The sequence below is a fragment of the Cinclus cinclus genome, chromosome 3, assembly GCF_963662255.1.
Source record: "Cinclus cinclus chromosome 3, bCinCin1.1, whole genome shotgun sequence".
Taxonomy (NCBI): Eukaryota; Metazoa; Chordata; class Aves; order Passeriformes; family Cinclidae; genus Cinclus; species Cinclus cinclus.
In genome coordinates, this window is record NC_085048.1 from 28,895,462 (window position 1) to 28,909,487 (window position 14,026).

The 14,026-nt window shown below is 37.7% G+C and overlaps 1 protein-coding gene across 5 annotated transcripts in view; it reads left to right on the forward strand.

The window, feature by feature from the left end:
• Positions 1-14,026, forward strand: part of FAM135A (family with sequence similarity 135 member A) — a 60,002-nt gene that overhangs the window by 7,489 nt on the left and 38,487 nt on the right. For 4 of the 5 annotated variants that reach the window (XM_062488570.1, XM_062488572.1, XM_062488573.1 and 1 more), the window contains exon 2: positions 12,234-12,313. The exons of the other annotated variant lie outside the window; for it this stretch is intronic. In XM_062488570.1, coding sequence (XP_062344554.1) covers positions 12,234-12,313 — 80 coding nt within the window. The remainder of the gene's footprint in view (positions 1-12,233; positions 12,314-14,026) is intronic. 5 annotated transcript variants of the gene reach the window in all.

Genomic DNA, 14,026 nt, shown 5'->3' on the forward strand with positions numbered 1-14,026 from the left:
AATAATACCCTTATGTATACCTGTATCTGTAATCACAAACAGCACTTCACTGGATCATCACAAACTGCAGAAAGCATAGAGTTTTGTTGGACTAGGAAACCAGGCTCAGACCCACCACTAAATGCAGACTCAGACTCGCTGCCTCCACTTCAGTCAGGTGCTTGCTTCAAAATCTCTTCCTCTTCTTATGCCTTCTGCCAATTACTGTACTTCATATAAAGTAACTCATCAGATTTTTGATTTTTTCTTTTAAACCTTGTTTCACCCCACTCCACTTGTTTGTCTTTTCCCAGATTCTGACATTGGCCATGGGGGAAGAGGCTTAAAATACCTCCAAATACTTGGAAGCCCTCTAGACTGGACCATCATGTTAATGCCTATGCGTACATAACTTCCTTTGTTTATTTGAAAAATTTTAAAATTGCTTTAAAATTTTGTCTCATTTTCTCCAAAAATATAATGAATACCTTAGATTAAGTGATCAAGACCCCTGCTGCTTATCATTTTCTATATTCATGTATTTTTACTGCAAGAAGTAGCATCCGAGCTATTGGAGATGATCAGACTAGGAAGAAAAAAAAAGAGGTGTATTTTTCACTTGTGCATATTTCTTTGATGTGGATAGTTGTGCTTGAGCACTGGGGGTTTTTTGATGGGGGAGAGGGTAAGAGCATATACCCAGCATGGCCCACTGTTGATGCTATGAGCCCAAATTTGGTGTGAAATAGAATTCTCATATGTGCATTTATAGTTGGCCTGAGCATGTATCTACCAAAAGGTGTGATGTGCATGGTCATCTCCTGCTTTGTTTGCTTCTGCAGTCAGGTCAGTAAGATGGGCTTGCTTTTGACAGCAGTGTAGTCAGGGAGTGGGTTAAGCTGGCAGGAACACAGGGCTGATGGTATAAGATCTTACAGATAGGTGATCTGTTGGATAGCTACTGCCTGAGTAGGGTTATCCTGCATCTGGTGCTTCCTGTGTACCTGCAGTTATGCTCCTTTACCTTATGGTTGGTCAGCTCAACATGGTAAACCAGCAGAAAAAAACTGGCAAATCCAGAATCATTCTGGGTTATATTTGTTTAAATCTCCCTGGTCCACATCAGCATCAGATATTCTGTCAGTGGTGGTGCAGGAGTAAAAGGACACAAAAGGAGTAAAATGGGACGCCTGCTTCTGTCACCAACTAGCTTTTGGTTTGATTTAACTGTAACCCTGAACGGTGTCCTGAGAGAAATGTCCATAAAAGTTCCAACCCCTGTGTTAGGAAGAGGTCTCTGGAACAGGAGAGGCCGTTATGTCAGTGTGATCCTCTCAACGAGAGCAGCCCAGAGATTGGTATGATTTGAAACAAAACCTCTGTCTGAACTTTTGCATTCATCTCAGTTGGTATCCCTGCCCCTAGGATACAGAGTTATGACAGATGTCAGGTATGTCAGTCTAATTTCCCTGAGCCCTCATGTGGAGATACAGAGCTCACCTGGCAATGCCACTTTGCAGTTTCTGCCTCCTTTGCTGCTGACGGCTTCGTGGCACTGCAGTGCTCTGCCTCGTGGGTTGTGCTGGCTGAGCTGCTGGATCTAACCAGTGTCCAAAACTGCTCTTCAAGTGGTGCATTGGTGTAATTGAGAAAGGTGTCAAATGTCTTGCAGAGGCAAGGCTTAAGTGCCTGGGAGGACAGGACAGAGGAAAAGGGGTAAACAGAATTCCTTAAACTTCATTTCTTGCAGAAGTCCTTATATTGTAAAAGTAATCTAAATTTCAAGACCCTATTCTTGACGTCCCCTAATTATAAGGAAGGATAGGATGTCCCAGATACCAATTTGCTTGACTGGCACAGAGAAGGAATCAGATTACTGAAGAAGTCAGAGACATCCAGCTCTGTTTTTTGGCTGAGAAGGAGTCCCTAATCACCTCCAGAATGCCAAGTCCCTGTCTGGAGGTCAGCTCTAAACGAGGAAGGAGGAGATGATAGAAAGGCATCCAGAGCAGCAGAAACCTGCAGTTTCCAACTCTGCAAGGAGAACTTGGATTTTGCTTCAGTGGATTTTGCAGATCCCAGCTTACAGGGAGCAGTGCAGGGAGGTCAGCTTCATAAGGGGAACAAAATAAGTTACATATCCAGGTGTATGGAAAGTTTGAGTCTCAGTGTATGTAGAAAGTAAATCATATGATCACCTTGATGACCATCTGCACTTCAGTCGTATTACTATGGTTAGTGCTTCTTCTGTGGAGTTTTTATCTTTTCCTGATGATATTCTTCTCAGTTTTCATCTCATAGTACTTTTGCATGCCTTCATTTCAGCAGTTTGTTTCCTACCTTGCCTGAATACATTCCTACATAAAATTGATTTCAAAATACTTTGGATACCATTTGAGGTTTTCTGCAGTGCTTGTTACAGTTTTCTCAAAACAGAAGCCTTTGAAAAATGTAGGCTTTAGAAAAAAATTGGTTTTTGCTTGCTTAATTTTTTTAACTTGTTGAACAGGTTCAGCAGGTACTGTGTATCTTCAGGGTATCCAGCTTGTGGAACCTGGCAAGAGAGAAAGGGATTCAGCTACTTTAGTGTATTTGTTCTCCTGTAATTTGTTTCATTTATTTGAACTGGCCTCAGAAGTTTAATTCTTGTGAATGTACTGGATAGGGTAGGTCGTAGGAGATGGAAGATACTGTTGCTGTAGTAGGTGGCTCCTAATGTCCAAAAGTCTGTTCAAGAACAGTAACTCCTATTTTCTATAAAGGAAAAGAAGTGGAGATTTGCTTTCCAATCTTGAATGCTCACTTTACTCTCTGACATTCATAAGCTTTTAGGATCTTTATAATTTAGAGAAACAGGTCGTAACTTGTGCTGCTAACTTTTCATTATTTGCTTGTGACATGGTTCTGGTAATATTCTCTGAGATGATTTGTTATAATTTATGTTAATAATAAATGTATAAATACAGTTTGCAGCCAACAGTTCTGCTTCTCAGTGTTTTTGGTGTTAACTCTTAAAAGTTGAGGGGAAAAAGTAATTTACTGGAAGTGGCAGTACAATTTCACATTATTTTTGAGCATGGAGCCCCACCACTAGTTCAGTCTGTCCTATCCTAAGCCCATGTCACATAATTGAAGGAAACACTTTCTCCCTGGCTGTGTGATCCTGCCTTCTGTAATAGCCCCCACTGGATTCTTTCATACCCTTTCCAGGTGGATGAGCATGTTGGTTTGTTTTACCATACAGTTGATGGACCATCAAAACCTATCTGAGGAGGGACAAAAAATAAGTGAAAGAGGTTATGGTAGAGCATTTGCAAAATGCTTCTACCTGTGGCAGTACTGGCTTAAGGTGATTTAAATAAATCATGAAAACGTGCCTTACATGGAAGAAAAAAAGGTAGACACTTCTATATCTGAGAGATTACTTTTCTTTCTTAGTGTTCTAATAACATCGCAGAGCAGTATGTTGTATTGAAACTACAGTGTTTCATTTTAAAACATTGAATGACAGGAACTAATGTGACTTTCAGTTTATATGACAGCTGAAGCTGAATGACAGGTTACTACAGAGGGAAAGATGAAAATGTTGGTAAGGGATGAAAGTGATGACATACCCTGTCTTTGATGCATCTTACATAAGATATGGTATTTCACATGGATTCTTTTGTCATGATTTTTTGCAACAGTTTTCTTTGTGGTACCTGATTTTCGATCTCTAGTTAAATGTTTGCTATTACAACAGAGATTGCATCTTACTTTAATGAAAGACAAAGTGAATTCTAAGGCTTGTATACTAGTTTACTGACAGCTGAAAGGAAAAGAATTGCACAGCTTCAAAACTTAAAAAATTTGTAAGATTAGAAAATGAGTTGTCTTCGGGTCTCCCATCTGTTGTGGTTGCTAAACTTTGATTTCAAAATTGACATGTTATGATATGTCTTAGTAAAGACTGATGCCTTTTTGCAGGGGCTGAAGCTTATAAAATTGTGACCCCGTATACCAGGAAAACCTAATGTCCCATATTTTTCTTCCCAGAAAACTGAAAAGTTCCAAGCCACAAAGTGGTCAAACAATTGTGGTATATCATTTGCAAGGCTAGTATGCTGAATCAAAAATTCAAATGAAAAATGCTTTCAATCTAAATAAATAGAGTTGAAAAGTTGTTATAAGAGAAAATGAAAAATCATAATCCTGAAAATAAGCTTTATGGGACAGTCATACTTTAAAGATGCAAGGAAATTTAGTATGATTTCTTTCTTTTTCCCTTCAGTAAGTACAGGAAAAAAAGAGGAACAAAAATTATAAACATAGACTAATATAAGTTGAGATACATTTGATTAAATAAGAGCTCATCAAATACTGCATGTTTATGTCTTTAAGAAAGCAATAGTTATTTGAGACTGTTCCCCTTTCAAGTTTTTTAATAGCTGTTCATAACCATTGCAGGAATTCTCCCTAAGTATGTCTTGTGGAAAGAACATGGTAAAAAGGCTTTTGTAATAGTAAGGCAAAATCTCCAGTTGTATTTCTTTTCCCCTCTCTCCTGTTCTGCGTATTTAATCCTGTTTCATAACAAGCTGCTGTGACTTAGTTGAGGTATTAGTCTCCCCAATAATTCTCATCAAACTTTAGGTCTAATTACTATTTTGTTTATATATGAGGCTATGTTTATATATGATTTTCAGAAATGTATGCTCTAGACATGGGAGGTACTTCAAAAAAGAAATTAACTTTCAAGGAAACTTTCAGATAAATGAGGACCTCTTATCCATTTCCTCTAAGTTTTGCCATTGTGTTATTCATCTTAGTAAAAGTCAGCGGGGAAATACATGGATTTTTCATTGAAGGGATTGCTAAAAGATTTTAAACATAGGGCATGATGGTTTTCCTGCTGCTCAAGTATCTGAATTAGAGTTTCTCAGATAAATCCCACAATTATAGCAGAGTGTAATCTCACATTGGTCCATATTAGAAGTACTTATTACAAAGTGATTGCAAGATACGAATCTTTCTGTGTGTTCTATACTTGTATTAAATAATTCCCTGTCTAGATAAGCCCTGTAACTAGTTTGGTGTCCATTTGGTATTCTGTGTGCCCCAACTGGGTTTGGTGGGATTAAATTTTTATAGATGTCTGTGCACGTCTCCTTGTGAGGAACAAGTCTAACCAATTCTGTTCTTAATTTTGCGCTTCAATAATTGATGTTTTACTGTCTGTGCTTTATTCTCTCTTTCTCTGCTCTCCTATTTCTGTTCCATTGCACCTTATTTTACTTTTGTTCTCATTTTCCTCTTTGCCTGGATTACCTTTTTACAGTGTGATTATGAGGTTATTAAAAAAATCTGGCAAGTTTGGGGAAATGTTTAAGATGGAGTATTTGTGTTCCACGATCATATGGAATGCTTTAAACATTACAGGTGTACTCAGACTGCCTAGAAAAGTATGTTGGCATTTGCCAGTATTAACTTGTAACCATGTGAAATGCTAAATGTCTGTACTGCTTTCAAGATTTTCTTTTTTATAAATCCATGAAAGAATTGAGGATGTAGGGTCTCTCCAGTAGCAAGGGGCTTATCTTGTAGAACAGAAGAGTGTTGAACAAAAATAAAGGAATCTATTTTTTCTCATCGTTGGATTCTTTCATCATTTTGCTGACTCAACCTCTCACTGTAGTGGGCATTCCTGTTAGTGCCTGTTTGCTTCCATGGGAAGAGGTCTGATCTGTAGAAGACACAGCTCTGCCAGGGACAGTCTGATGCTGCCTCCACGGAATTGCTGACCCCAGAGCTGCCTCTTCCTCTGGAGACTCACTCTTCTATCAGTTTTCCTTGCAGTTCCTGATTTCACTGCCACATTCCATATTTGCAAAGCAGTGCTTTATCTCCAGTTCTGTTTCCTCCTGCACCAAACAAGCCACGCTTGTCTGAGCCACAGCTCACCTTGGAAAAAGGAGAAGTCTTAGCCGTGGTCTGCAGTGGAGGGTGTGTTTTTAATAGGGCCCTGCACTCAGTAGATGCCAAGAACTCTCCTGAGGTTTTGAATATACAGAGTCACAGCTGTTCTTCCATTTGGTTAACTGATAAATTTAGAATCTGCCCTGCAGGTGACCCAATGTGCATGTGAGTTTTACAGTCCACAACATTCAGTGCTTGCTCTTGTTAACGTGACTGAGTGCATTTAAGTGTGCAGTGAGTGCAGTGGGATTTGGGGAAGGGGAAAGCTCAGACTCTGCTGTACACACTTTGCCTTTCCTCTTCCTGGCGAGAGGAACTGCAAAAAAGTTTTACCTCAGTGAGGAAGTGTGTTTTAAAACCTTTTCAAAATGTACACTTGTCTTGGAATGTTCTTTAGCTGACAAACTAAGTGATTTTTCAAGTAAATTCTTGTGCAGCTATTGCCATAAATGCTTGTATGATTTTTTTAATGCATGAGATTAAAAAAAAAAAAAAATAATGGTTGTACTTTGACTGCATTTGCATCACTCCCTGTAGTTCTATGTGGGAACATTAAAAAGTCAAATCACTATTACTGCGTACATTTCCAGTTTTGTCAGTAGCAAAATACATTCCAGTTATCGATAAACCTACTTCCTGCTCAGATTACACATCACCATTTTCCAAAAATGTGGTAAGGATTCCTTTACTTATGCCTATCTAAATGAAGTTCTTCCTTAGTGGGGATAAAAAAAGAAAACCTATCAGTTTTCTGTGTGGGAAAGCATTTTCTGGCACATGGCAGATTTTTGAATATTCAAGATTTTAATACAACTTGATGAACAAGATTTAATCCTTTGTACAGGATGGACTAGAGATGTCCTTTGCCTACAGGAGAACAGTAATTCTAGCTGTTTATTTCAGAACACCTTTTCCAACAAGGTCTGTAGTAAGGACACTAAGCTCCAGATATCCTTGAATCTTTTAATATTATGGTTATGTGTTTGCATGTAATGGCATTGAGGACCAAATTACATAAACAGACACAAGCAGGTATGTGTATGCATTTACTGAAGAATGACTGCATACACTGGGTTTGACAGAAATTTCCTGGATGTTTATAAGTTGTCCATTTGAGCTTTGCTTGAATGCTGTCTTGGTAGACATCTCAAATGTTTAGACTATCTCCGACACTGAAGCAAAAGCAAAGGTACCTTTTGGGGGGTGGATGTCAAACTGTTTCAGGATAAAGTAGTACAATTAGAGCAAGATATCTGGTATTCATCCTAGACCTCATGTCTATGGCCAAGATAAGTAAAAGTAAATGCTGTAAGCATTTAGAGAAGGAGAGGTTGGCAGATTTTCAAAGGTGGTATTGAAGGTCATCTTTTTTTCTTTTTTTCCCTAAGTCAATGATATTTGAAATTTAGTAGAAAGTAAAAGATACTGCCTTTCCAAGAAGCAAGTAAATCAGCTGTTGAGAGGGATTTTTTCCTGTGTAGACTTAGGAAAAGCAGGAGCTGGAATATGTTCTGTTCATAGGTGTGTCTGCAACTTGTTTTGTGTACCAGTTCCTGATCATATGTGCTTTTTGCTGTGTTGCCTTTCAGTCATCAAGTTGGAAATTGCTGAGTCTTTTTTCAAGTTTCCTTTAACTTCTGGGATCATAGACTGATTCAGGGTGGAAGGGATAGTAGTAGCATATCATCCAGTTCTGATTCTCCTCCTGCTGAAAGGAGGGTCAAGTCTCAAGTATCCTTGAGACTGTTTCAAGTTCCATTTACTTAGCCTCCCTCTGGAGTCTGTCCTTCAAATCACATCAACACCATGAACATCAAGCTGTAGCAAGCTGCTTGTTGTCTTTAAAAAAATGTTTCTAAAGGCTCATTCAAAATCCGTGTTTGGTGTGGTCCGACCTTCATCCAGTTCAGGCTCAACTTCCTTAAGCTGCCACTATAGCCCAGCCTTTTAAAGTGCCAAACCCTAGCTGTATCATCTAAGATCACTCAAATGCATCTTGCTGAATTATCAGGTGCTGATTCTAAACATCATGGCATGATCTATCAGAGTAATTTAACAGTTAATGCATATGAGGCTCCTGCTCATGATTAGTATTTTAGTGCCTTTTCTGTCATACTGTAAATTAAAGTTCTTGGTGGTATTTCTGTTGTTTTGTTCTCTATTTAGTGAAATACACTATTATCCTGCTTGAGCTAATGGCACAAATGATAGTCTGATGAATGTTGCTGTTTCTCTGGGTGATTCTTACAGTATACCACCTTTCTGAATACCATTGATTCTTTTCTTCAAAACCTTTAAAGCATGTTTGTCAAAATGTATCTGATTTGTTTTCTGAAAAAAATCATCCCTATTAATCTGAAATTGTAGTTTTTTCATGTAATGCAGTCAAAAGACAGATTAAGGGACAGATTATAACAGGTTTTTTCAAATTATTCTTCAAAAACCTTCACATAAAAATCATAACCAGTCTATGCTTTTAAGAACCCTAGCACTTTTCTGGAATCTTAATGCTGACTGCAAAGCTTGAGCTATTTTCTTTTTCTAGTATTTCTGCTCTGGAAAACAGCTTTACATAAATCTTTATAGGAACCTGAAATCCCTGTCTCTGTTATCACCTGAGCATTTTTCTAGATTTCTGTCAGAGTCAGTACTTGAAAAGGAACCAGACTGGTGCAAGATCAGTTTGATTATTTGCCTGTTAAGCTCCTGGGACTTAGAGGTGTGTGTTAGAGAAAATGTGCTGTACTGAGGTTGGACACATGAATTTCACTGGGTTTGCTGTAGCACAGGCCATGCTCTGAGACATTTGTACTGGATTCTCTCTTCCACTTGCCTTCAGGAAAGCAGTTCAGTATAGACACAATGATGGACCTGAACTGTTATGTCTGAAAAGTTCTAGTGGTAAGCCTGCAACCATGTGATTACATCTGCTGTGTTCCACCTTTGGAAGAAGCTGGATTGGGGTTTGAAAGCATTGGTAGACTGGAGTTTACTTCATCAATTTGGGCACATCTGATGCACCATTGGTTGGTTGTGTGATCTGTAGCATTGTTATAATATGGGATTTTCCACGGCTCAGGATACCTTCATTCTCTCATTACATTAGATAATGGAGTGTTGATACATGAGACAGTGGAGAGCTGATTGTATTCAGGTCTTATTTATGGCGTGTTTTAAGGATATTTAGGACAATTGAATGTGATAGGTGAGTAACAAGTCCTTGATGCTGAATTGTTATGTGTATGCCCAACAGATGAGTTTTATGAGTCAGTTGTCCCTATGAGAACTAAACAATGTTTATAGTACAGCCAGAAAATTGAAAGTGGCTTGGTTTTGTTTTGGTTTTTGATAGAAATGGAAACATTGCAACACAAATTGATCAGTGGGTTGAACAAAAGACAGCAAAATGAGGAAGGCAGAGCTTGGAGAAAAGAGTGATGAAGCTTGATGCATTTTTTTATGTTACTTTTAAATTTTGCTGTCAAATGAGAAATGTGTATCATAACTTTTTAAAAGTATTTCCTTACTTACAAATTTCAAATATAATATAACCTTTGTGAATCAAATATCCTGTTTCAGTATAATAGCTCTTCATTTGCAGATAGATGCTTAAGATATATGGCATTTTAAGATGAATGACAGTGAATAATTCAGGTAAATACTGTGTAGGGGGCTGCTTTGCTTATTTAAATACCTTAGTGCAATTAAATAATTTTGTCATCTATCTAAGCATAAGATTTTGAATTAATATTTACATTTTTGCCCTTTGCTGAACTCCTGCAAGATTTTATTATTCATAGTAACAGGTGAATGTTTTATGTTCTAAACTGCTTAAAGTATAAATCAGCTGAAAATCAAAGCCACCATCTCAAACAAGCAAACCAGACACCTTCATTTCCCCATAAAAGGGTTTACTGAAGAAAAAGGATAAAATGGTCTGCTTCTGATTAATTGCAAGCAAATAATAATAAGAAAGGAAGTATGTCCTAACAGCCTTTTGATTTCACAAATTATATTTTAGGCATGAACAATTCAATTGATCGTTTTCTTTGAGGCACAAATTGTAAACAGTCATTTAATAGTATCTCTAGGGTGAAAAAGTCTTATTGGATTAAGTAATGGGAATATCCCATTGCACCATTTTTCTGTTCAGTGCTTTTATTTTGCCATTCATTTTACCTTGTTACAGTCCTTATTCAGTAATCTGTCCACATTTGATAAAGTTGTTAATCCTGAGTTAAATTTATGCTCTGCAGGACTGTTGCATGCTTCTAAACAGCAGCTGAGAATGATGCAGATTTTGGATTTTTAAAATTCTAATAGAATGACCCAGTTTGGTAGGCTAAAGTCAAGGTGAATTAAAATGTATAGCATGTCTCTGAACTTACTAAGATATGATGTTTTAATAGAAAACTGCAACAAAATATTTCATGTAAACCATATCAATAATTTTATATTATTTTAATACATGAAGTAACAAGCAGTATGCTTTACCATGACAGGTTTGTCATTAGGATCATGGGAAGCTGCATCTAGAAGTGGTGGGGTACCAGGCTCTTGATGAATGTGTACTGTGGATCCAAAAATGACACTGTGAAGCTGGGGCTGGTGGAAAGTATCTCCTTGCTGAGGCTGTTGTACATAGTCATGTATCATGTTTCTTCAGTACAGGTGAAATGAGTAACTAATTGGATGTGGAAGTCTCATCTGACCCATAAAAAAGGACTACACTGCATCCCCCTGGGTTAATGTTGAGAGGGCACTCTTAATTTCTCAATGTTTTATACTTTTGGAGAAGATAACAGTGAAAGCCTAATGTTAATTTATATTTACTTAACCCAATACAAAATGAATTAATTTACTATTTATGAATCACTTAGGGAGTGTATTTGGAATCATGCTTGACCTGTGGATTTCCAAAAATGAAATATGTAACTGGTAGATTGCAATAGGTTCAGTTTTGCTCCATTTTTAAAAAGTAGGAATCACTTCGTCTTGTATCTCTAACAATGTCACTGGTTTACTATATTCATATTCTTTGATATATAAGTTTTGACAAGGCTGAAGCTGACTTTTTAATTTTGTGGAAGAATTAAATTAAGAGCTTTTTCACAGGCTGATTGTTAGGCTAATACACAGTGACATCAGTTGTAGTGAAGTCTCAAATGGTGAGCTATAGTTGAAGTGTTGGAAGCCAAAATCAGAAAACCACAAATAGATGGGTTTGGTTTTGAATTTTTGGGGATGATGAAAACCATGACTGGTTTTCGATTGGGTATACGCTGTGAGTGAAATATGAAGGGTAAATGTGTGTTCCTTAAGGGCATTTAGGACCATGCTTCTGCCCAAAAAGGTGGGGTTTTCTTCCTCTCTGTGCCTGTGTTTGTGCTGCCTCCCTTTCTAAGACTGCCTTAGTGTTTGTGGAGCAGTGTGGTAGGTCACATCAGCTCACTGAGGAGCTGAAGGTAATTCCTCTAACAAAAATTAATTATCTGAAGTGGGATGAGATGGTTAGAATGTGTCATCTAAGTGTATTTGTGGGTGCTTGTGCTATGTAAAGGCTTCCATAAAATCAGTCTACGGAGAGTTAAGGATTTCTTAGATGAAACTCAAAGTTGGAAATGGTATAGAGCTGAAAAAATAAGATGAAAAATGGTTTTGAGATGGGGTAGAGACCCCAAAGACTTGTGTTGGGGTTTTTCTCAATTTTAAGCTTGAACCCTGCATTTCCTGGCTTTGATAACGTAAATGTATTGTCATGTTTTGCCCAGTGTAATCCTTTATTTGCACTTCTGCATAGCTGGTCGCCACAAACAATATAGAGAATGTCTGGTAAGCGGTGTGTTTTCAGGGGATCCTGGAGGGGGGAGTTTGACAAACTGCAGTTCCACCTCCTTCTGTGTCAGAACTGATTATAGCAGTCCTGTAGATGTGCTAGATGGCAGATCCTTCTGACTGTAGTGTAGGTGATAATCCTGATTTTTCATTCATACCAGTTTTGCAGTGTAGTTTACTGTATGTCTTTACAAGCATTTGCCCCAATTCTGCAGAGTATGGAAAAACTAGTGCTCTAGTTGGGACTTCTTTTTATTCATGTTTGGCTACTGCTGTGGTTAATAACTAAAAAAAAATAAAACATGACAAGATAAAGGGTCAAGTAAGACAGTATTAAGCTTTATAGACTTTCTTAACCTGTTCTTCTTTCCCATTGTCCATTCTTGCTTTTGTCAGTATATCTGTATATGGTAAATGAGATGTACTGTAATGCATCTGTTGCAAATCACTGCCTTTTGCTTTAGCTTTTACCAGATTCGTGCATCTATGAAAATTCCTCCAAGAATTCCACACATATTAGAAGCTAGTTTGTTACATGGAACTGGTAAGTGCAAAAACTTCTCAGTAAATTTGATCATTACCTTGTCTTGCTAATTGAGGGTTTACACTTTTTGTCATATACCTTTATAACTAATACATAAGCGTTTTTGATTTTGTTATTAACACAATGCAAATATATCTTGTTCTTAACAATGGGACTTAAAAGTTGATTACAGAATTTGTATTACTGGTTTTCATCTGCTGATTGTCTCTGCTGGTAGCAAAACCTGGTGATTCCTTTATATTAGTGTTTTCTGGTTTTTTCCACTGCTCTACTCAGTTTTCTCCGTGTTTCAGGCTAAGATGACCAAGGGCAAATCTACGTAGATATCTGAAAGCAGTGGAAAATTTCAGATACAGACAGTTACACAGATTGAGAAGCTTATTCTTTTTCTGAAAAGAATACTTTGAAAGGATGTGGTCACTCTGTTGTTCTCTGGTGGTAAACTTGAAAATTGATTTAATCTCTTGAACAGAATTCCCTTATCTTTATTCTTTTTTAAACCTGTCATTCACTTTTGATTTCTGTGTCCAGGCAAACTAAATCCAGAGAAACCTGTTAGGGCTCACCTAATTCTGTGTAGGCCATACCTCAGCATGGTATAAAAATGTGAAAAGCAAAAAGTTAATTAAGTTTTCAAATGTTATGTGGAATTACGAGAATTCCAAGGAAGAAAAACATAATACAGGTTGTGACAGAATGTTACTGAAACCTGAATTTTTGAGGCTGTTTTGAAAGTAGCTCTGAGTACAGTAAGAATGTAGATACTGAATTTTGGTCAAGCTTCCTAAATATTTCTTGGATTTATGTGAGATAAATTAATAGTTCTGATAAGCCAAGATTATTCCACTTCAAAGGCAAAGTTTAATGTAGTTTAGAGAATTTGGGTCTGGTAAACATCCTTTAGTAAAACATACTTTTTGAGAAGTGACACTCAGTAATATGATTGATATTGCTGGAAAAAATGTTTTTCCATTTCATGGTATATTTTTGAATGGTCTTAGGTTGTTTCTTCAGTAAGCTGAAGTCTCTTTAGTAAATTGTGACATGTGTTAGCTCTTGTTTCTTGTTACTAGGCATAAAGGGCATAATTATTAAGACTGGAATTTGGTGTGAGTTTAGATCAGCAGTTCTGACAAAGAGGAAAAAAACCAGCCTTTGATTCCCCCTTGCTTCTCTGTCTTACCTTCCTGTTGCTCTGTGTGTTGTTGACACAAGTGGTCTAAGAACTCAACTGGGGAACTCATTCAGCAGCCATTTTACAAAAAACCCAAACCCCTTCAAGCCCAAAAACTGGGGATCTTTTTAGATCAGTTTCTCAGATTGGTTTTTCAGGCAGTTACTGATAATGTTTGTCCCACAACAAAGCAGAAGGAAGGGTACCAGCTGGTTAGTAAAGGGGGTTAGTTTGTCCTTCCTGTGGACATCATAGTGCTTGGTCTTGCTGAGAACCTCTGTTTTCCATTTAGCCACTTGCTTGATGTAGCAGAGCAGGATGCTACAGGCTCACATGCACCCCTCCTGCTCCAGGAGGAGGAAAAACTGATAGCAATTCCCGAGACTGCTGTTGTGTGTAGAAAATAGCTGCTATTGGTCTCAGCATAGACTAACTCTGTGCTGATTCACTGGGTGAAAATGTTACTTGTTCACCACAGAGGAGGCTGCTCAGGATCCCACAGCTCCCACTCTTGAGAATGGTGTTCTGTATTGGTCAGG